The sequence below is a fragment of the Gigantopelta aegis genome, chromosome 10 (assembly GCF_016097555.1).
Source record: "Gigantopelta aegis isolate Gae_Host chromosome 10, Gae_host_genome, whole genome shotgun sequence".
Lineage (NCBI taxonomy): Eukaryota > Metazoa > Mollusca > Gastropoda > Neomphalida > Peltospiridae > Gigantopelta > Gigantopelta aegis.
Window position 1 is genome coordinate 59,177,465 of NC_054708.1, and position 22,126 is coordinate 59,199,590.

Here is a 22,126-nt window from a genome sequence, read left to right on the forward strand (position 1 = left end):
TGCATTTCTCCAGTCTTTCACAGAAATGCCAATCTCGCATACTGAAAAGAAATAATATTCATTATTTTCAATTCTAAAAGAAATGATTTTTTTTTAAGCACTTGGAAATTTGAGGGGTGTGGTACCCACATCTTTGATTTGTACCTGTTATTTACTTTTAGAATGCGCGGTACACGCTGTGCAATTAGTGACAATACCTAGTGGTATTGTGATTAAGTACAATGTCTTGATTTTTAAAGTAATTTATGCATTGTATTTTAACTTGGTTTAATGTCATACGAAGTGAAGGTGTGTACCATTATTAATGCATCTATGTTTTATATAAACATGTGCAGGAGATACAATTTTAAATGCCTTTATGGCCCGAACTTAAGCTTCCACCTCTAAAGCTATACAGACATCTTTTGAGCTTGTGAAATATCTGGCTTGAATAATTTTATAATAATTCATCCAATGATTATTATTAACAGTATTTATTATGTAACTGAACAGCCGTGCTTTAATTTTTTTATTTAGTATATATTAGAAATATAACGAATGCCCTTGGATTTAAAAAACCCCAGAATGTTGTAATTCGTTGCTGTTCATATCGAATGACGACCACAGTGGGGTTTTTTAAATTATTTTTTTATTAGTGGTATGGTGGTGGGGTGGGTATACATATAAATACAAACAACTTCCACGAAATTTTAAATTTATTTCATCACAAAAAAAAAATAATAATAATAATAATAATAATAAATAATTAATTAAAAGATCAGGCTCCTGAGAATGTAACGAATTGAAGGTATTTCATTTCATCTTTGTACACCCCTTATGAGTAGTGAATCATGTACTCAAATTATTGCTCGAAAGAAAAATATGTTATGCCGAACGATTGTACGTCAAATTTACACCGCCTTTTTATCAACAAAATGTTTTTATTGGATATCAACCAGCAGCAGTTGGTCTGTTATACTTGAGGAGAACGGTAATGCAATAATTGTGGAACATTATCTCACTGAGAATCACTTCATATTGTCTTATTTATAATTGTTTCGTATTAATAGAAGAATGAACAACTGGTACCCGTACTGACAAAATACTACTGATTCACTTTAGACAAAATGTCACCAGTCAGCTGTAATCCGACTTTCAACTATGTTGGGTTCAAAAAAGGTACTCACTGTTTCTTATCACATAACGCTACTGGGGTTATTATTTTTGTGAAGACGATTGCAGTCGTGCAGACACGATTTAAATGTACACGTTTTCTATGAGCCAATGAAAAAAAAAAAATGATGATATGCAACATAAACAAAATGACAGCTAACTATTGCACGTAAACAGTGGAAAGCACGGTTTAGTGGCAATCTTTGACGCCGTAACCCAGTCTCTTGACGCAAATGAAGGCATCGCTGATGTCATTATTAGAATTCGTTCATGGACATAACTAATGGCAGTCGACACTTGATTTGTAAATGGAATCACCAGTGTGAGAGGTGTGAGTTTCTAGCGTGTAAACACTGCTCGTATTGAATGTGTGTGCTAATAGTGCTGCCATATTCATAGCAGGGTGCCACTCACGATCTTGCTATTGTGTCAAGATGCAGTTATGAGTTACAGGGGAGGAGGGGGGTAAGTGTTGTTACACATTTCGAATCGGATATTGTTTCTGATCTGATTACATACAGCTGTTGCCTCACTTTGACCCAGTTGTTCCATGCTACACTGCCCAAAAATAAGTTGTCCGTTTATGCAATGGTTTTCCAAAACCCACAAATTCCTAGTGTATAGGTTACTCTTGTGAATGCTTTTTTTTTTACTACCCATTATGCCCTTTCATATGAAAAAAGAAAACAACAGAAATTGAATATAATAGCTGTGCTATTTTGTTTCGGCTGCTTACAAAGATGTAATAAATATCTTCTGGGCTTTTATTTATCAACATTGATTTTTTTGTCATAGGCATAGGCATATGGAACGTATATATAGCTATTAATTATGGCAGTGGCACTTAATTATTTTGAGTTACTATTTTGCTAAAGTGTTCAGTTTGTTGTATTTAAAACAAGTTATTGTTTTATAAGTCATATTGTCCATATTATAATTTTATACTTGAAAGGGTTGGTGTGGGGTTAAAGCATCTTGATATCAGTCTCTAGTTTTAGTGTTTGGAGTACTCGGTAATTGGCATTCAGGTGACGTGTATGCTGAACTCGATGTTTCTATTTTCCTAAACTGGAAGTATTTGACCGGTTTGTTGTCATCGCTCCCTTTGCGTGTACGTATGTCGCCACTAATGACAGTACTGTAATCTCCTTTTGCAGTAGATGCTCCTCGGTGAACCATATAGAAAGTGGCTTTCGTTCATTTGTGTGTAATCGGTATGGAATAGGTGCTGGACGGTAGATGCAAGTGTGTTGTTTATAAGTCGTAATAAAGCCTGTTGGACGACAGTAGCAAACTAACAGACTCATTTCTGTGTTTCAGACTGGCGTGGGCAGGCTCGCGTGACAAAGGCAAACACAGTGATGGAAACAAACATGCCCACATCTGTGAACTATGCAACAAGCAATTCTTCGATTCTAGTGTGCTTTCTAGACATCGAAAAAGTGTCCATCAGAAAGTGTTCACGTTTGGCTGTACGGTGTGTGGGAAGCAGTACAACAGGAAAGACAATCTGACTGCTCATATGAAAAGACACGGAGATCTGTTTGGGCTTAAGAGTCTTTCGGCTTCACGATCTATAGACCCAATGCTGTGATTAACAATAGGGGACTCTGACATGCATTTGAAAATTATCAGACCATCACTACTATCAATGTGTATCTAGTTAACATAGTCAGAAAAATATGGCATTGTTTGTCCATTTAACATACATGTAGTCAGAAAAATATGGCTTATTGTCTTGACTCTTTTCACGAGTTCCTCGTTTACCAAAGACTTACTAAAACAAGATGTATCATTTAAAGTGGGTGCAATGCTGTATTCTTGACATCAAAATTAGTTGCTGACATGTAATTGCAAAAAGTAGCGTGAAATCAGAACTAATATACAGACGTCTCTTGTATCTTAAGAATATTCAAAGAAGTCGCATGAATACCACCTTATTCTTTAAGAACCATATTCTATAGTTTGTTCGGTGTATTCTGCTGTACGAACACCTGTATGATCTAACCAAAAGAAGAAAGCGTCTGTTGAAGCTAAAGCTACAGCAGCGATATGGTACTCTACTACAGTGGGGTATAGGATAGACGGGTAGGATTCAAAATAGATGAATGGAGAAAGCAAATCTATTAATCTCATGTTTAGGACATAATCATCTGTCCTTAAAAAGGATGCTACTAATGCTATACACAAAAGGCTAAAAAGTATGATCCTCTTCTATCAAAATATATGAAATCGACTTGGTGTTTGGGGAGTTTGACTTCAGATGTTGTTCTAGAAGGGATGAGTGCGAATATCTTGGCAAGCAAATGGAGATTCTAACATTGAAGTATTAGATTAGGTCATTTTGTCTTTAGGTGGTAATTTTTGGATGTGCTCCTTTGTACAGTAATGTGTACATTAGTTTATCTTGGACCTTCCTTCGACAGCTGGTGGTGATGGTGAATTAACAGACTCGTTTCTCCATTTCAGAGGTACCTTTTCAAGCAGGCCACATAGGAAAGGACAGCACTCGGAAGGACGGCACGAACATATCTGTGATCAGTGTAACAAAAAGTTCTTTGATGCCTACGTGCTAGGTAGACACAAACGTACTGTTCACCAAAAGGCCTTCACCTTCATTTGCACAGTTTGTGGTGCACAGTACAACAGAAAGGATAACCTTACAGCGCACTTTAGAAAGCATCTGTAGTAGTTCGTTGAAACTGAAGTTGCGCGTCTCGTCGCAGTAACAAAATTCCGTTATTACCTTCTACTGTGTGAAGCTGCTGTTTGAGATTGCCATGAACATTCCACCATTGGAGTTAAAGCAAACCTAGTGAATCATGTGTTAAGAGGTGTTCATATCAACATAACAAAACGGGCATTGTTTGTGTGTTGAAAATCACGTTTAAGTACGGGGAAACCAAACGTTTTATGGAGTATACGATGCCAGCAATTGAATACGAAGAAACCAATGACAGTAGCAAAATAACGGGTGAAAGCTACTGTCGAACTTCATTTTGTTTATTTTCTTCATTTTTATGATTACTTTTTTTTATATATATATATACATGTACTTGTACACTCGTTATAACGGTGTTTGTTATAAAGGAATATTCAGTCAGATCATACTTTTGCTGGGATCAACTGTTTTATTATTTCTTTGATTGTTAGAATGGAATATTTCTTACAATGTGTACATCTACTAAAGACATTTAGTTTCTATCTACCAACTCACTTGTCAGTATATGGAAGATAACCTTTAATCCTTATCACTGCAATTTAAGTGGTCGTTACTGTATATATTTATTATGTTGCTGCTTTTTCGTGACATTCGCTTGCATGCATCAATGGGTGAATTGTGCATATACCAAGATTTATATTATTAAACGTGTGGCCATTTTGGATTTGTATATATTATAGTTATGTTTGTGTATGCTAACGATGTGTATTTCGAAACAACCTGTTTTGACACATTATGTACTTGTGATTGTCACAGTACACGTTTCCCAAGACTAATCATTGTACCTTATGAATGGACGTGATTAATTACATTGTCTTTTGTGTTATTAGTCCCCTACTGGTCCAACCGGAGGCGACTTCAGGTTTCATCTCCGACATTTTGTCTGTCTGTTCGTCCGACCCCCCCCCCCCCCCCCCCCCCCCCCCCCCCCCCCCCCCCCCCCCAGCCTATGCCCCTGGGCTCTCGCAATACTTCAAGATATTGAGCTGATATTTTGTGTATAGCTTTATCATGTATAGGGGGGCGAGGCGTAGCCCAGTGATATAATGCTCGCCTGATGCGCGGTCATTTTGGGATCGATCCCCGTCAGTGGGCCCATTGCGCTATTCTCGCTTCAGCCTGTGCACCACGACTGGTATATCAAAGGCCGTGGTATGTGCTATCCTGTCTATGGGATGGTGCATATAAAAGATCCCTTGCTGCTGATCGAAAAGAGTAGCCCATGAAGTGGCGACAGCGGGTTTCCTCTCTCAATATTTTTTGCCAAATACGACACCTTAACCTAGTTGCTTTTTGGTTTGAAGTCGTGAATATACATATAAAAGACAAGAGTCCAAGGAACACATTTGGACGAATACTATAAAGAATCTTTCGTCGAACCTACAATATAACATGGGCTTAGAATCACTGCTACATGTAAAACTTATTTGCTATATTTGTTCTCATTACTTTGGTCTATCCAGCCGAACCAGTTGTACAGAAATGGATATATCAACTATTTGTCTATCTATCTCTCTCTCTCCCACCCCCCGATTCCAACCGGTATTCCTTCAGTTGTATAGCGTATGAGCTACCCTGTCTATGAGGAAATATACTGTATGAAGTAACCCTTGCTGCTCTTTGGTAGATAGAGCCTATGTGACGACAGCAGGTTTCCTCTCACTATCTAGACGAAGTGATGAAATAACGTTATTTAAGATACCAAATGGTCGTCGTAATTGAATGTGTGTCCAGGCCCCGTGCTATTACAAATTTTAGTCTAGACCCAGGACTCTAATAGAGTCTAATAATGTAATATGATAATACCATATAAATTGTATACGTGTGACGTCACTAGATATCAGAATGTAGACTTTGGAATTTTATAAGTACGGGACCATATGTCATTAAGTAAATATTTCATTTTCTTGCCAAAATAACAAAGAGATGAGGTAGGCCTATACCATTAATACTGTTTTACCAAAAGTATGGTTCAGATACTACAAGTAGCAAGTGGTGTAAACTGTAGGCAAACGAATATAAACGAGGTGATCGGATCTTAATGGCGTTGTGGATGTCTAACCAATGGGTACTAGAACAAGTTGGGTTTGTCGATTTGTTTTATTATTATTATTATTATTATCATTATTTTATGCAATGAACTCCACGTTTATGGTTCCCTTCACAAAAGCAAAAGAGCTACCAAATTCAAAATCGTATCTCTGCACAAGGCAGTCAAAAGGATTACCGTCAATTGTTTTTTCTAAAAGAGGACTTCCACTTCCCGGAACTATACATCTTTCCTACTGTGTGAATTTGTTTTTAACTTCTTGCTTCGCCACTATGTTTTGCTATGAGTATATGCATTGATACAGTTTAAGTGAAAGGAGATCTGGTGTTGCAATTTTACACGGTGTAACGAATCATGTTTGCAGCTTTAAACAAACAAACAAAAAATCTCACATTTTTATGGTTGGGAAAACAAAACGACACTTACGTTAAAATGAATATCACTGATGTCCAGTGTATGTACATTGTACATTATTTATTGTACATGTACATGTGTTATTTATCTGTTCACATTTTAATTAACATATGTTAAACGTCTTTAGTATTTAAATCGGTACGTAACATTCTATATTATTTCACGCAGCAGTTTACTTCTGCATGTATACACATTATCAGCTGCCATTTTATACCAGTTGCTTTGTGTTTACCGTATATTTTACCCATGTACATCTTTATTATAGTAAATAAAATAAATTGTCTCATATTCATGTTTGGTAGTTGTTTTCACATACACATACACATACACATACACACACGCACACATTCACGGACATACGCATGCACGTACTTGCTACTACAAGAGGTTTCCTTTAAAGAAATAAACGGATACTGGGACCCAAAATGTTGTTTTCGGGTATACAGGAATCATCTTTGCCTGCCCAAGTTTGCCATGAATATTGCATGCTCATTTTAGCTCCTTCCATCCCCAAGTATAATGCTACTTTGAAAGACCTTTTCTAGTCTACAGTTCACCGGTCATTTGTGAGTCTGTTCAAATTGGGTTTCATGATCGAATCATGTACTAGCTTTCCTCTCCACCTAAATCGGGCCAAACTTTTGTTTTACACTAGAACACATTGATATATTAATCATCGGCTATTGGATGTCAAACACTTGCTAATTCAATAGAGGAAACCCGCTACATTTTCTTAAAGCAGCAAGGGATCTTTTATATGCACTTTTCCACATAGAGAAAAGCACATACCACGGCCTTTGATCAGTTGTGGTGCACTGGTTGGAATGAGAGAAAAAAAACTATCAGTTGAACGGATCCACTGAGGTGGTTCGATCCTGTGATGCAAGCACCACAAGCGAGCACTCAACCGACTAAGGGCAACAGGTTGATAACCTTGTTTTCAATTAAGTTTAAAATATTCGTAAATCAAGCTTTCAAACCCGCTTAGTTTAAAACGTGAATAAGAAACTCGCTTTAAAACCTTAAAGATGTGAAAGATAAACTGAACCATGAGTTGACTTTATTAAGATGGTTCGTTGCATGCTTTTCAACCAACTTTAAATAGTAGTATATCAAGGTTTTAAACCTGCATAGTTTGAACCATGCACGGAAAATCGACTCTAAAAGTTTCACAAAACTGAAAAAGCAAAACTGAGCCTTAAGTTGAGTTAAATGATTTGAAATATTATGAGAATAGAGGTAGCTTAAAAAGTTTTAAAAAGAAATTACGGACAAAATGGGCTAACCTCCAATTGGTCATGATTGAGATAATTTATTAAATGACTAAATGTGAACTGTCACTGCCAATCGGTAAGACAAAGAGCAAAGCATATTTGCCAATCCAGACTCCATAATGGACTTGTTCTGCTTGCAGGTCGCTACAGGTGGGTTTAGTACCGCAGACTGCACGTCCATACAAGCCGCTATCTGTGTGCGGCATCTGCCATAAGACATTCACTGATCCAAGAAACTTCAGGAGACACCAGAGAAGTATTCACGAAAAGCAAAAATATCCCTGTGACCTATGTGGACGAGTGTTCAACCGAAAGGACATTCTTTTTCAACACCTCAGATCAAATATCCACCGTATATCAGACGGGATCAGTGAAAAACAATTTTCAAGCACTGAACAGAAAGATAATATTTTGGTACTACCAATATCGCCCTTCGATAGGCACAGTACATAAATTGTATACGTTTATATACATATTTTAATAAATAATCGGAACTTATCATGCCTTCTATCTCTATTCTTTTTTTCTTTCTTTTTTTGGGGGGAGGGGTGGGGGTATATGTTCGTTTGACATTGGGTACAGTTACTCAGATTTAGTATTATATTATATACTATTGTCTACTTCGGTAAATGTCAACTTGCATGTATTTGGCTTCAAGTGGGGTGAAATAAAATCGTATTTCTGATATCTCAAGTCAACACAGTCAATGGTAATAAGAATGATATGGAGAGGTATTTTTAAAATATGTTTAGTTTACATGCAAACCTTAAAAAAGAAAAAAAGCCTCGGGTCTGTTGCTGGGGGAGGTGAAGTAGAAATGAATTAATATATAGGTCAGAGTCCATCTTCCTACTCCCTAATTTTAACTCTTGTATGTTTTGGGAATATTTCCTTCAAAACCAATGATATTGTTATTTAACTGATGAATATCATGCTTCTTGGTGTCTTGAAGAGCCTGAGCTCCAGCGCGTACTAAACCATCTTAAATGTACCTTTATCCACGCAAACGTTCTGAACACACCTCTAATACGGGTGTTTGAATTGATATATGTATGTTGAAGAGTGGATGGACGTAGCTGCTAGTGGGCCGTTTATATGATAACTGTGGAAATTATTTGAAACAGATTTGAAATTTTCCTTTGTACTGAAAGGAGGTAGGGCGTCGCAAGGCACACAGTATGTCATACTTTTCACAGCCATGTTTTTACTGAAAGCGCCATATCCATTTTGTGAATAGGAGTACTGTATGTAATTAGTAGCTGCACGCTTGACCCCTGTAAAATAGGATCAACTGTACTGTCAATAATATCAACAAGCGAATCGCTACGTTACTATCAATAGCACCAATAATAGATTTATGTTGACTGTATCATCAATACCTTACCTGCACGACCAATAGCATCAACACGCGAATCGTTGTTACTTACCTGCACGACCAATAGCATCGATAGGCGAATCGTTATGTTATCTACTTTCACTATTAATAACAACAAGCGGGTCGTGTTATCTGTACCATCAATAACGCCACCAAGTGAATCGTTATGCTACTTATCGTACAATCAAAAGCACCAAAAGGCGAATCATTATGTTACCTAAGCGTTGTCAATAGCATTATTTGTACCATCAATGATACCAAGCGAATCCTTATTACTAACAGTACCATCAATAGCATCAACAAGAAAGTCATTACGTTGCTATCAATAGCACCAATAAGATATTTGTTATGTTAACTGTATCATCAATATTATCAACAAGCAAGTCTTTACGTTACTATCAATAGAACCAATAATAGATTTATGTTGACTGTATCATCAATAGCATCAACAAGCAATTCTTTACGTTACTATCAATAGCACCAATAAGATATTTGTTATGTTAACTGCATCACCAACAGCACCAACAAGAAAGTCTTTACGTTACTATCAATAACACCAATAAGAACTTTGTTATGTTAACTGTATCACCAACAGCACCAACAAGAAAGTCTTTACGTTACTATCAATAACACCAATAAGAAATTTGTTATGTTAACTGTATCACCAATAGTACCAACAAGCAAGTCTTTACGTTACTATCAATAACACCAATAAGATATTTGTTACGTTAACTGTATCATCAATAGCATCAAAAAGCAAGTCTTTACGTTACTATCAAAATATTTGTTGTTAGCATTGTTACCTTTACCATCAGTGGCATCAGCAAGCAAGTCGTTACGTTATTGCCAATAGCGTCAACAATATTTGTTAGCATTGCTACCTGTGCCATCAATGGTATCAGCGGGCGAATCGGTTTTATTTATCTGTACGATAATGGCAAGCGTGTTGTTATGTTGCATACCTGTACAGTCTGTCTGCGACAAAGCAAGCGACACGTCTCCATAATTGCTTTGTTCTGCTTGCAGGATGACTGACGTGGGCTGGTCAGGGGACCTGGCCGTAGACGCTGCCTCACGACGTCAGTTCAGGTGCGACCTCTGCAATAAGACCTTTAACGACAGGAGTAACTTCAAGAGACATATGAAAAGTATTCACGAACAGAGGGAGAAGTTTCCGTGTCCTATGTGTGGCCGAGTGTTTAACCGCAAGGACGGCCTACTGCAACATACAAACTCTAAGATACATCAACAGCAACCTGTTGGTCGTTCAGTGAGGACCCAAATCAAACATTCACTATAAAACTCTAAAACAACTTGCAAGAGCTCTCGGCATGTTAGACCGGATTGTATGTGTGTGAGGTCGTTTGGTTGACTGATTTCACACTCGACATCTTTCAAATCGCAATCTGTTAATTGATTAATGTAGTTCATATAAAATACTTTGATTACACTAACAACTAACAAGACGCCTTTGACCATTTCAAGTGACTGGTGTTTGACATTAGAAGGTGGTTACGATGGTGGTGAAGGGTATAGTCTTTACAGTCGGTACAACGGACATTTTGAGCATACCGAGGTCTTTTTAGTGGTGTAATGTTAATACTGGAAGGTATACAGTTGTACATATTCAGAAATGCATTTCAAGTTACTTTGATTAAATTACAGCTTAACATTCCATTGGTTTCAATATGAAATGTTTTGGAGTTAGCATAATTCTACTTGATTTGGGCTTGCTTATATTGAGCAGACCAGTCATCGCTTCATCTTTGCTGCGATCTAAAGCCCTGAGTCAGACTGTTGTTCACATATTACTTGATACCACTACCTATGATATCACCAGTCTAAAACGTATTGTAATGTTACAGTCTTATGACCACTTTTAAAAGTTACAATCTCTATGGTGTTGTTTTCTATTTGGATCATGTTTTCACTCTGGAAGATGATATCAATCTACATGTTATTATTACCACTGAGTAAAGTGTTGTCATCACTATTAGATATGTCATTTACGATTCTACGAAGTGCTTTAAACACGATGGACATGCCTAATAATACAGATAATATTAGCACCCCTTTAAAAATGTCATCACCACACAAACAACTAGACCGCATCATTGTACATAATGTATCATTACGAACCTATGGTAGTGTTACAGGGACTAGCTGTCCTGAATTTGCTGTCATTGTAAAATGTTTACGACTTGAAGATCATTTTTTGATCGTACTTACGAAAAAACTCCAAAAAACAAACAAACAAATTAACAATGACTGATACAGACATGGATATGCAGAAAATGGTCTTTTAAAAGAAGAAACATTATTTAATATGTTATTTTAATAACACACGCGCGCGCGCGCGCGCCTGTTAATAAAAAGGGAGGGACGTAGCCCAGTAGTAAAGCGCTCGCTTGATGTACGATCGGTTTAGGATCGATCCCCGTTGGTGGGCCCATTGGGCTATTTCTCGTTCTAGCCAGTGCATCACGACTGGTATATTAAAGGCCGTGGTATGTGCTATCTTGTCTGGTATGGTGCATATAAAAGATTACTTGCTACTAATCGAAAAGAGTAGCCCATGAAGTGGCGACAGCGGGTTTCCTCTGTCAATATCTGTGTGGTCCTTAACCATATGTCCGACGCCATACAACCGTAAATAAAATGTGTTGAGTGCATCGTTAAATAAAACATTTCTTTCTTCCGATACCTATACGATACGAAAAATATAGCGGGTTTTCTCTCTAAGACTATATAATAATGTCACAATTACCAAATGTTTGACATCCAATAGCCGACTGTTTCTCGCTCCGGCCATTGCACCACGACTGGTATTATTAAAGGCCGTAGTATGTGCTATCCTGTCTATGGAATGGTGCATATAAAAGATCCCTTGCTGCTAATCGAAAAGAGTAGCCCATGAAGTGGCGACAGCGGGTTTCCTTCCTCAGTATCTGTGCGGTCCTTAACCATATGTCCGATCCCATATAACCGTAAATAAAATGTGTTGAGTGCGTCGTTAAATAAAACATTTCCTTCCTTCCAATAGCCGATGATTAATAAATCAATGTGCTCTAGTCTTGTTGTTAAAGAAAACAAACTTTAAACTGTTAGTCGGAAACAGCTTACAGTGGCTGCACACTTAGGATAAGTCCTTTAACAGTACGGCTGCACACTTAGGATAAGTCCTTTAACAGTACTCATCATCTGAATGTGGTGTAAACGATTTTGATGCGGCATGAAATCTCTGGAATGGGGATCAGTAGATAGAATTATTCGCTTGTTTGATTGCTAGTTCCCAGTGATCCTGCACACACCATGCAGTCGAATCACAATTCGTCAAAGTCTGCTGGGTGGCTTTCACAAATTAATCGTCATTAAAGGGACATTCCTGAGTTTGCTGCAATGTTTGAGATGTTATTGACTAACAGAGACTTTTTAACGATTGTAATTAAATATCAAATATATTTTCCTGCATAAAATATTAGTGGCTGTATATTAAACATGTTTCTGATCGTTCTAATATTTGTACTGGGTTAAATTTCGTTTTATTTCCTAAAATATATTTTTTCGTACGTACGAAATTATTTGAAGACGAAATCCAGTTTGGGCTTCTTACAAATATTAAGACGACCTGAAACACATTGAATATACAGACACTGATATTCTAAACAAGAAAATATATTTAACATGTAAGTTTAATCGTAGAAATATTTTATCAGTCGGAAACATCTTACAATGCAGCAAAACTCAGGAATGTCCCTTTAAGATGATGGCCAGTAATCGTGTCGTGATAATAAACATTTGCTGTTTCGTACTAATTTACAAGAAAGAATTGTGTACTAATATATATGACTTACTGGAATACAACCGCCCGGTCCAGTGTCGACAAGGAATAACTTCATTGTTTTATTTATTTATTTATTTATATATTTATTTATTTATTTATTTCAATTAATAATTCCGAAAATATAAGGTAATTTAATCGTTTTAAATTTAATTTGCATCATAAGTCGTGTATCATTAGTTCAGACATTTGAACAAGTGGCGGTGTTTTTGGCTATCGTGCGTTTTCTGTCTGGTCATCTGGACCCACATGCATGATGACCAGATACATTTAAACCCAGACAGCTCCTATATGAACATTTCAAAGTTGCGAATAAGAGTTCTGTGATATCCGGTCGTCATGCAAATTGACACTGGCCGCATCAGTGTTTGCTTATAGTTTATATCACTTTTTTGGCTCCCTGTGCCTTCAGACATCATTCTGCTACATGCTGGATATTGTTTATGATGAATTTGCAGGGTTTTATTTGTTGTATTTATTATCATTTTTAAAAATCTCTTTAATTGCTGTTAACTTTCGTTTGATTAAGGAATGGCTTTCATACTCGGTATTAGTGTTCGGAAATTAAGACATTCGACTGAAAACTTTCCAGGCTTACGAATCTGATCCTAATTTAATGTCACGGCTATTTTGAACCTTAAAACTAATTGTATAGTTCTTTATTCATGCGGATTCCATAAATTAATAAATTCAAATTTCACCCAGTTAAAGCAGTTAACTGAAGACACCTGCTCATAAATGTGACACCATATAATGATAATAAAAAAATAAATATTGATTTTAATTTTGTTTAAAGCATGGCTGTATATGATGATTAATGATTAAAGGGGAGAGGACTTTTACTGTGTTTTGTGTGTGTGTGTGTGTGTGTGTGTGCGTGCGTGCGTGCGTGCGTGCGCACGCCTGCGCGTGTGTGTGACTCTATGGACACTAAGTCGCATTTGAGACCTTTAGTACGTTTAGTTTTAGCCCAATCTACCCAAGCCTCCTTGTTTCAAACATCTCGAACTAACATTTTTGAAGTACGAAAGAAATAACAGGAGGTCGGCCTAATGCTCTTGACTGACGATTGCTCATTGATTTCTCTTTCAGACGTGCAATCCACTCTCGATCATTAACAAAACAAGCAGGCAGAAGTGCCAGTTCTGGAAGACCGGGGCAAGTCTATGTCTGTCAGTTGTGCAATAAGGGATATAACGACCGCGCGAATCTCAGTAGACACTGTCGCTTTGTGCACGAGCAGCGCCGGAAGTACAGCTGCGCCCTCTGTGGACAGAGGTTTCTGCAAAAAGGGCACCTTATCGCTCACCTGAAAACGAAGATCCACGGAGTGTTTGAGGCCAATCAGTGATCTCCCGGGTGTGTATTCACAGACATGATGTCGGGGCTTTGAAAATCACGTTCACGAGCCATCTAATAAGACAGTCTTTGTTCCTATTACTTTTCTGGCCCCCTTTTGTTTTTGTTGTTTTTAAAATACGAGCGTATATAAAGGTCATATATCAAATACACCTGAATAAAGTTTCTTTCTATTTGATGCTTGTTACCTGTTTTAAAATGCGTGTTTAATGGAACTAGTTCGTTATAAATATATATATATATATATATATATATATATATATATATATATATATATATATATATATATTTCTCCAAAATAAAATCAACGTGTTCGGTTGCCCACCTGCTAAATATCTTACAACTTCCATGCGAGTTTACTGGGTTTTTCATCACCCTGCGGTGCATTTATAACATGTCTCTCGCTGTCTGTCTGTCTGTCTGTCTGTCTCTCTCTGTCTGTCTCTCTGTCTCTCTGTCTCTGTCTAATGGCGTGTGATTTATTTCCCCGATGTGAAACTGAACACTGAATTTGTACTTCGCAACTTTATGAAATATATATTGCCTTATGCCTCACTGCTGTCTATATTTGAATATATATATGTCTAATAACTGATTGTGAACACCTCATAACATATTCAGTAATGTGTCAAATGTAATTCTTTGTTAGAAACATCAGGTATTTTTGTTTTGATTTTGGGATGAATTTGTTTTTTGTTGTTGTTGGGGTTTTATTGTAGGCTTTTCCCCGGTTGTATATATATATATATCTGCGCGCGCGCGTGTGTGTGTGTGTGTGTGTGTGTCATTTTTGGAGGAGTGGTGTTATATTTTGTGTAGGGGGGGGGGGGGGGGTTCCCGAATGTTTGACTGTTCCATTCTTTTTCTTTCTTATATATGTCTGTTGCATGGACATATTAATAAAATGGTCCCAAAAAGAAAATTTAACACGCTGTTATATTGTAGTCGTGTGACATAATGGCTATCAGTTAGAAGTTTGTTGGGGTTTTTTTTTAATGACCTTATATAAAACAAACAAACAAACCACTGCATGAAAGACAATACTTGGCGTTAATCATGTATTAGAAGTTCTGTTTGTAGCGTAATTCCATCCTACGTCCTGCGATTCATACTGGCAACAGTTGCCGCATCTGTGTGAATAGTGTTCCTCGGTATCACAGTGATATCACATGTTCCATGGGTTTAATGAGAGTTATTTGTACATCGATGACATAAACATATACTGTGCCGGAGACCCTGTTCAAGGGACCAATCTCTGTCGAGTCTACCGCATATTACTTTTCTCTCGAGTCTTTTACAACTATTTTAAATGTTTAAATCAATCAATATGGTCGTAAATGTCCTGTACTAAACAACCAGTCGTCTTGATACTTGTTGTGTGGACTTGATCCATTTAATCATAAATGGGAATTACACGTATTGGATAAAACTCATTGGGACTTCGCGTCCACTTCTAAAAGTTTTATGTTTTAAGTCTTTATTTCTTGTAAACATTTACTGTTCTACAATCTACTGAGAGGTTACAATCAGAAGACGTAGACGTACGATGCGCGTCTCTTAACTGCGAAAACCTAAAATAAGTTCCAGTTCGTTAATTGCGGAGAACTAAGAATTACATTGTCTTGGAATCGTGCCTTTGACAGTACTGATGACTTAAAATAACATTAATTGGACATTAATTTTTTGTGGATGTCCCAAATTGTCATGAACGGACGCCACAGACTACTGTAGTACACGTTCATACAGATTTGAAAAGTGCTTGAATTTGAGTGGACATAACGGAAAGCTCTTGAATTTATTACACGCATGTTTAGTGCTTGAAATTGCGAAAATCATTTTGAAAAGTGCTTTAATTGCATATTTACGCTGATTTACTTTTCTCAAGTTTACTTTCACGTAATTTCAAAAGTTGTCACGTAGGTATTAACAGTTTTAACCGGTTTCAGCATCATTTTATCCCAATTATGAAAAATTGTCGGATAAATACTGGCGAAAATATATGACACCAAGTGTTACCAATTGAACACAGTGAATGTAAAAAACCCCACCTGAAAACTAATTTTAAACAGAAAAGTTCTTAAACGGTGCTCGACTTTTGCTTTCCTAATTGTGTATGAACCTTGGACTGTCAAATATAAAGGTAAACAGGGTAATATGATAGATTCGAATCCACTGAAGGTATGCAAAAAATGGCAGGCCACAATATCCAATAATATTGAAGACAAGTCACTAATAATGCTTGGAAGTGCAACCTTTTTTGGCTTTTGTACGTATTATATATTTTTATATATTATTTACAAGAGCTTTTGACAGTGGATCCCGAATCTCGACAATATATCCTTTTTTTAAATTAGTAACATTGATGCACGCGTTGGCCCTACTGACCTTACAGTGTAGACCATTGTTTTTCAGGGCATACTCTCCGAGCTACCCAGCGAGTATTAGCAAACCACGGAGACTGCATTACTGCCCGACTTGTAATAAGGAGTTTACCCACTCAGGAACCATGCGGCGTCATGTCAGGAGTATCCATCAGAGGGAGCAGCGCTACTCCTGCCACCACTGTGGCCGGATGTACAGCAGGAAGGATAACATGCTGCAGCATGAACTCAACTGTAGGAAATGTGTTAAAGCCGAAATGTCGCCTCTGTTAAGTTCTAAGATTACTACCCATCTGACACCACAAGACAACCAAAGAGACCAAGTGAAAACTGATTTTATTTCTGACTACAGCAATATATAAAAGAAGCAAAGAAAACAGTATGCATATTAAGGTGTTCTGACCAGGTCAGCCTTTCCTCTCTGGTGCCAACAATTAAACATAAACACTCTCTTAAATCAGCACTGAGACAGACACTTAGGTTTGTTAATTACACACAGCCGGACCAGTATCTCCCCTCCCAAGTAGATACTATTGTATATGGCTTAATTTACCCCGTTGAACTTGAACTGTGAATTTAAAGTTAATACCCATATATTCTAACAATGATTTATTTTTAAGTAAATTGGTACTCGCCCTATACTTATTTTATAGAATTACACTTACTTATCCATTGTCTAATACATATCCAATTGAAAATATTGTGTTATCACTGTTCATTATTTTCCTTTCACATGCTAGACTGTCAAACATTCCACATGCTGGATAGTCAACACTTTTAATAGGCTAGACTGTCAAACATTTCACATTCTGGATAGTCAACACTTTTCACTTGCTGGATAGTCAAAACGTTTTACATCTAGTATATTCTTGACAGACTGTCTGCATTTCCATTGTCAGTTCCTTTCTTGTATTCTATGATAAACTCGTATGCTTGCAGGATCAGTGACCATCTTAACAATTGCTAATTCTTCACCTTCAAGTTGTTTAACCACACAAGAGGATTGTGGTCAGTTTGCATGGTAAATGGTGTTCCCGCCAAGTAGTATGATAGGGTTTCTACTCCCCATACAATTGCCAAACACTCCTTCTCAACTGTGACGTGATTTCGCTCTCGTGTCAACAACTTCCTGGACACACAATACAACTCCAAGAGCATGGTCACTTGCATCAGTCTGCAATACAAATTTCTTGCTGAAGTCTGGATTGATCAACAAAAGTGCGTTGGTCAACACGTCTTTCATTGCTCTGAAATCTTCTACATTTTGTCAGTCCAATGAACTTTGTTTGGGCAATTCTTTCTCAACAAATCAGTCAAACTAGCTGATATTTCGGCGAAGTTTTTGATGAATTTCCAGTAGTAGGATGTCATTCCCCAAAACCCGATATCCTTCTTTGTGACGGGCAATGGATATTCTTTCATGACACTGAGCTTGTCAGGATTTGTCTTTACCTGGCCTTGTCCAACAATATGTCCAAGTACCTTAGTTTGGGATGCTCCCAGCTCACATTTTGATGGTCTTAACTGTTAGCTTAGCTTTCCGAAGGTTATGGAAAACCTTCCGAAGGCTTTCCAGATGATCATTCCACTCCATACTGTGGGTTATGACATCGTCGAAATACGTTTCGACATCTCTCACCCATCCCAATGCCAATTTCATCAATCAAGCAAAACATGCTGGTGCTGTTTTCATTCCAAAAGGCATAACAGTAAACTCGTAGAGCCCAAATGGTGTAGTAAATGCACTCTTGTCCGGTGCTGATTTGGAGAGAGGAATTTGATAGTAACCCTTAGTCAAATCAAGTCAGCTGATGAATTTGAATTTCCCACAGCCTCGATTGTTTTATCAATCCTTGGTATGGGGTAGCTGTCAAATACTGTAATGTTATTTAACTTCTTGTAATTTATACAAATTCTTAGTGTCAGGCTTTCGCACGAGAACGACTGGAAAAGAATATGGACTTCTTGATACTTTGATCAGCCCTTGCTTTAGTAGATCGTCAATGGCATTCTTGACTTCACCCAACTTAGAATGGGGAATTCTGTGAGGCGCTTGACAGATAGTGGTATCAGATGTCAACTTGATATCATGTTCTATCTAGTCTGCACAGCCTGGCTTTGATGTCAATACATCTGAGAATTCTTCACAGATTGCTCGCAGTTGTTCATTTTGTTCTTGTGACAGCACCGGATTGATTCTGACATCTCAGTAAGACTCAGTGTCATCAGGAAAGATAAATCCACTCGATTCCTCTTCATCAGTATCATTATGTGCACCAACATACATGATAGTTCTGGGATGATATTTTCTCAACCAATTGATGTGATATACAACACATTCGACGACCGCCAATTTGAACTGAATAGTTGACATCAAACACTTGCTTCTGAATGGGCCCTGCCATTGTGCGAGCATCTTCTTTGAACTGGACGGCAACAAAACCAGCACCTGGTCACCAGGCCAAAACAGCCGTTCCTTGACCTGTCTTTTCCTGTCATACCATGTCTTGGTTTACTCATGTCGTCTTGTCAGTATTTTTCTCAACCACACTGGTAACTAGTGCCAGGCATTGTCTAACTTTAGTAATGTAATCCAACAATGTCTGACCATTTTCAGACTGTCCCGTCATGGCTTCATATTCAAGATCCAGAGGTCCACGAACAGGGCATCCATATAAAAGCTCAAATGGTGTAAACCCTGTCTCCTCATGTGGTACCTCTCTGTACGCAACAGAACATCCCAGTCATCACTCACCCATGGATAACTGTCACCATGTCGTTTTCTACAGTGGCGTGCCAGATGACCCTGTTTGTGACATATAAAACACTCGATATCTGGTTTTATCTGTCTTGAATGATTCCTTCCATCATGCTGATCTCTGTTTTCTCTGATTGTAGTGTCTGATTCTACATAATCTTCCGCCGGTTCCACTACACTGCCTAAAACATTCTAACAATCTACTGTACTTATGCTGGAGGTAAAGCTTTTAAAAAGAAAGCTTCACACAGCTGGTCAGTTGGATCGTTATTGTCGAGAAACCTCGCCACATACATCCGTATACGAGAGTTCAATCCCCTGTATGTCTATTTCCCCTTCCGCTTGATCTGATCAAGCAAACCAAAGTAGTCCACCGGTCGCCGTCGAAACCTAGTAATCAACACCCTTTTCTGACCCTTAAAGTCCAGACCTGATTCGCGTGCTACTTCTCGTGCAACACCGGGTAATAAGGTTTTTAGCTGCAGTACTTTAACCTTATCATCCCACCCGGCCTGTTGGGCCACAGCCTCAAACTCAGATTTATACGTTAAAATATGTTCCTTTTCCACATCAAACGGTTGCGTTTTCACTTTCATGGACAAACTCGAAAATTTTAACTCATGTGTATCTTTTGATTTCTGTAATTCCAGTTCCACAGTTTTAATTTGCTTAGCATTGTCTAATTCAAGTTCAATTATCCAAAAATTTCTTCCTTCTCTCTTTCTCTTCCCATTCTTAACTTCTCCATTTCCAGTTGAAATTTCATTCGAGCCATTTCTACTTCTTTGTCATGTACTTTCTGTAATTGTTTCTTTCCAAAAGTTCAACTAATTCTTGATCCGAATGCATTTCTTCAGCACCAACATCTGACATCTTGCACAGCGTAGTTCGTAGAATTTAACGGGTGAGGTTTCACTATACAATCCTCGCACGAGCTCCCAGTTGTTAAGTTCTAAGATAACTACCCGTCTGACACCACAAGACAACCAAAGGGACCAAGTGAAAACTGATTTTATTTCTAACTACAGCAATATATAAAAGAAGCAAACAAAACAGTATGCAAATTAAGGTGTTCTGACCAGGTCAGCCTTTCCTCTCTGGTGCCAACAATTAAACATAAACACTCTCTTATCTCAGCACTGAGACAGACACTTAGGTTTGTTAATTACACACAGCGGACCAGTATCTCCCCTCCCAAGTAGAAACTATTTTATATGGCTTAATTTACCCCCTTGAACTACGAATTTAAAGTTAACCCCCATATATTCTAACAATGATTGATTGTTAGAATATATGGGGGTTAACTTTAAAATAAAATGAACAATGACAGCAAACGCAATTACAAACACAACTACAGATTTTAAGGAACTATCCTGAGTTTGCAGCCATTGTAAAATATTTCCGATTTTGGCGACTAAAGTTACATTCATTTATTAAATACATTGTCTTGTTCAGAATACCAGTGTCTGTATATCCAATTTGTTTATGATCGCGTGCTGCTGTTAATAGCAGTCATTGTTCATTTTATTTCGTAATGTGCGGGTGGGTTTTTTTTGTTGGTTTTTTTTCGTACGTACGAAATTATTGAAAGGTTAAATCAGGTTTGAGTTACTGCAAACATTAGGACGACAATAAAAATAGTGTTTATACAGACAGTGATAATCTCAACAAGAACATCATATTTTAATGTAAGTTTAGTCATCAAAAAGACGAAAACATACAATGGCAGAATATGCAGGACAGTTCTTGTAATTAATTGCAGAAACCGGCGTCGTGGTTAGGCCATCGGTCAACAGGCTGGTAGGTACTGGGTTCGGATCCCAGTCGAGGCATGGGATTTTTAATCCAGATACCGACTCCAAACCCTGAGTGAGTGCTCCGCAAGGCTCAGTGGGTAGGTGTAAACCACGTGCACCGACCAGTGATTCATAGCTGGTTCAACAAAGGCCATGGTTTGTGCTACCCTGTCTGTGGAAAGCGCAAATAAAAGATCCCTTGCTGCTAATCGGAAAGAGTAGCCCATGAAGTGGCGACAGCGGGTTTCCTCTCAAAATCTGTGTGGTCCATAACCATATGTCTGACGCCATATAACCGTAAATAAAATGTGTTGAGTGCGTCATTAAATAAAACATTTCTTTCTTTTCTTTCTAATTGCAGAATGAAAAAAAAACTGAAAAAACCCCGCTAAATCGTATTGTACAGTTAAACGAGAAGATATTTCGTAACATGAACTTGCATGCGCCCGTCAGCAAAAAATGCGTTCAATGAAAGGGGACTTACATTCCAACGAGTCTACACAAACACGCCTATAGAATAGAATGTATATGTACCAAGATACAACACGAACACACATGTAGAACATATGGCATTAAACAACAAAAACACTATTAGAAAAGATAACATGGTATAACACGAACACATAGAACATATTTCACATGCTCGGGAGGAAAACACCTATAAACAGATAACATGTACACAACAGTGAACACAAATACAATTGTAGATCATATTGCATGATACAACAGGAAACGCCTATAAAAATAAATATAACATAATGCAACACGTAAACATCTATGAATGATATCATGATACAATACGAATCCACTTGCATGCTACAACAGAAAAACACCTATAAAAAATATAATATGATACAAAAGATTTGACTACATTTATAGCAAATACTAATCGAATACAAACACCTGCAGAACACATAGTATGGCAGACCATGAGCATACGTATGGAACAGACAATTACGTTAATAGACCGAATCCCATGTTTTGATACGTGCCAGTGTTTGGTT

At 37.6% G+C, this 22,126-nt stretch overlaps 1 protein-coding gene across 10 annotated transcripts in view; it reads left to right on the forward strand.

Moving 5' to 3' along the window:
- The window catches only part of LOC121383300 (zinc finger protein MSN4-like), a 92,649-nt gene that overhangs the window by 35,848 nt on the left and 34,675 nt on the right, over positions 1 to 22,126 (forward strand). Inside the window, exons 5-6 of one of the 10 annotated variants that reach the window (XM_041513242.1) lie at positions 13,921 to 14,187; positions 16,600 to 16,732. The exons of 2 other annotated variants lie outside the window; for them this stretch is intronic. In XM_041513242.1, the coding sequence (XP_041369176.1) occupies positions 13,921 to 14,179 (259 nt within the window). In that variant the 3' untranslated portion in view covers positions 14,180 to 14,187; positions 16,600 to 16,732. 7 more of the 10 variants (XM_041513236.1, XM_041513231.1, XM_041513241.1 and 4 more) reach the window with 7 other exon arrangements.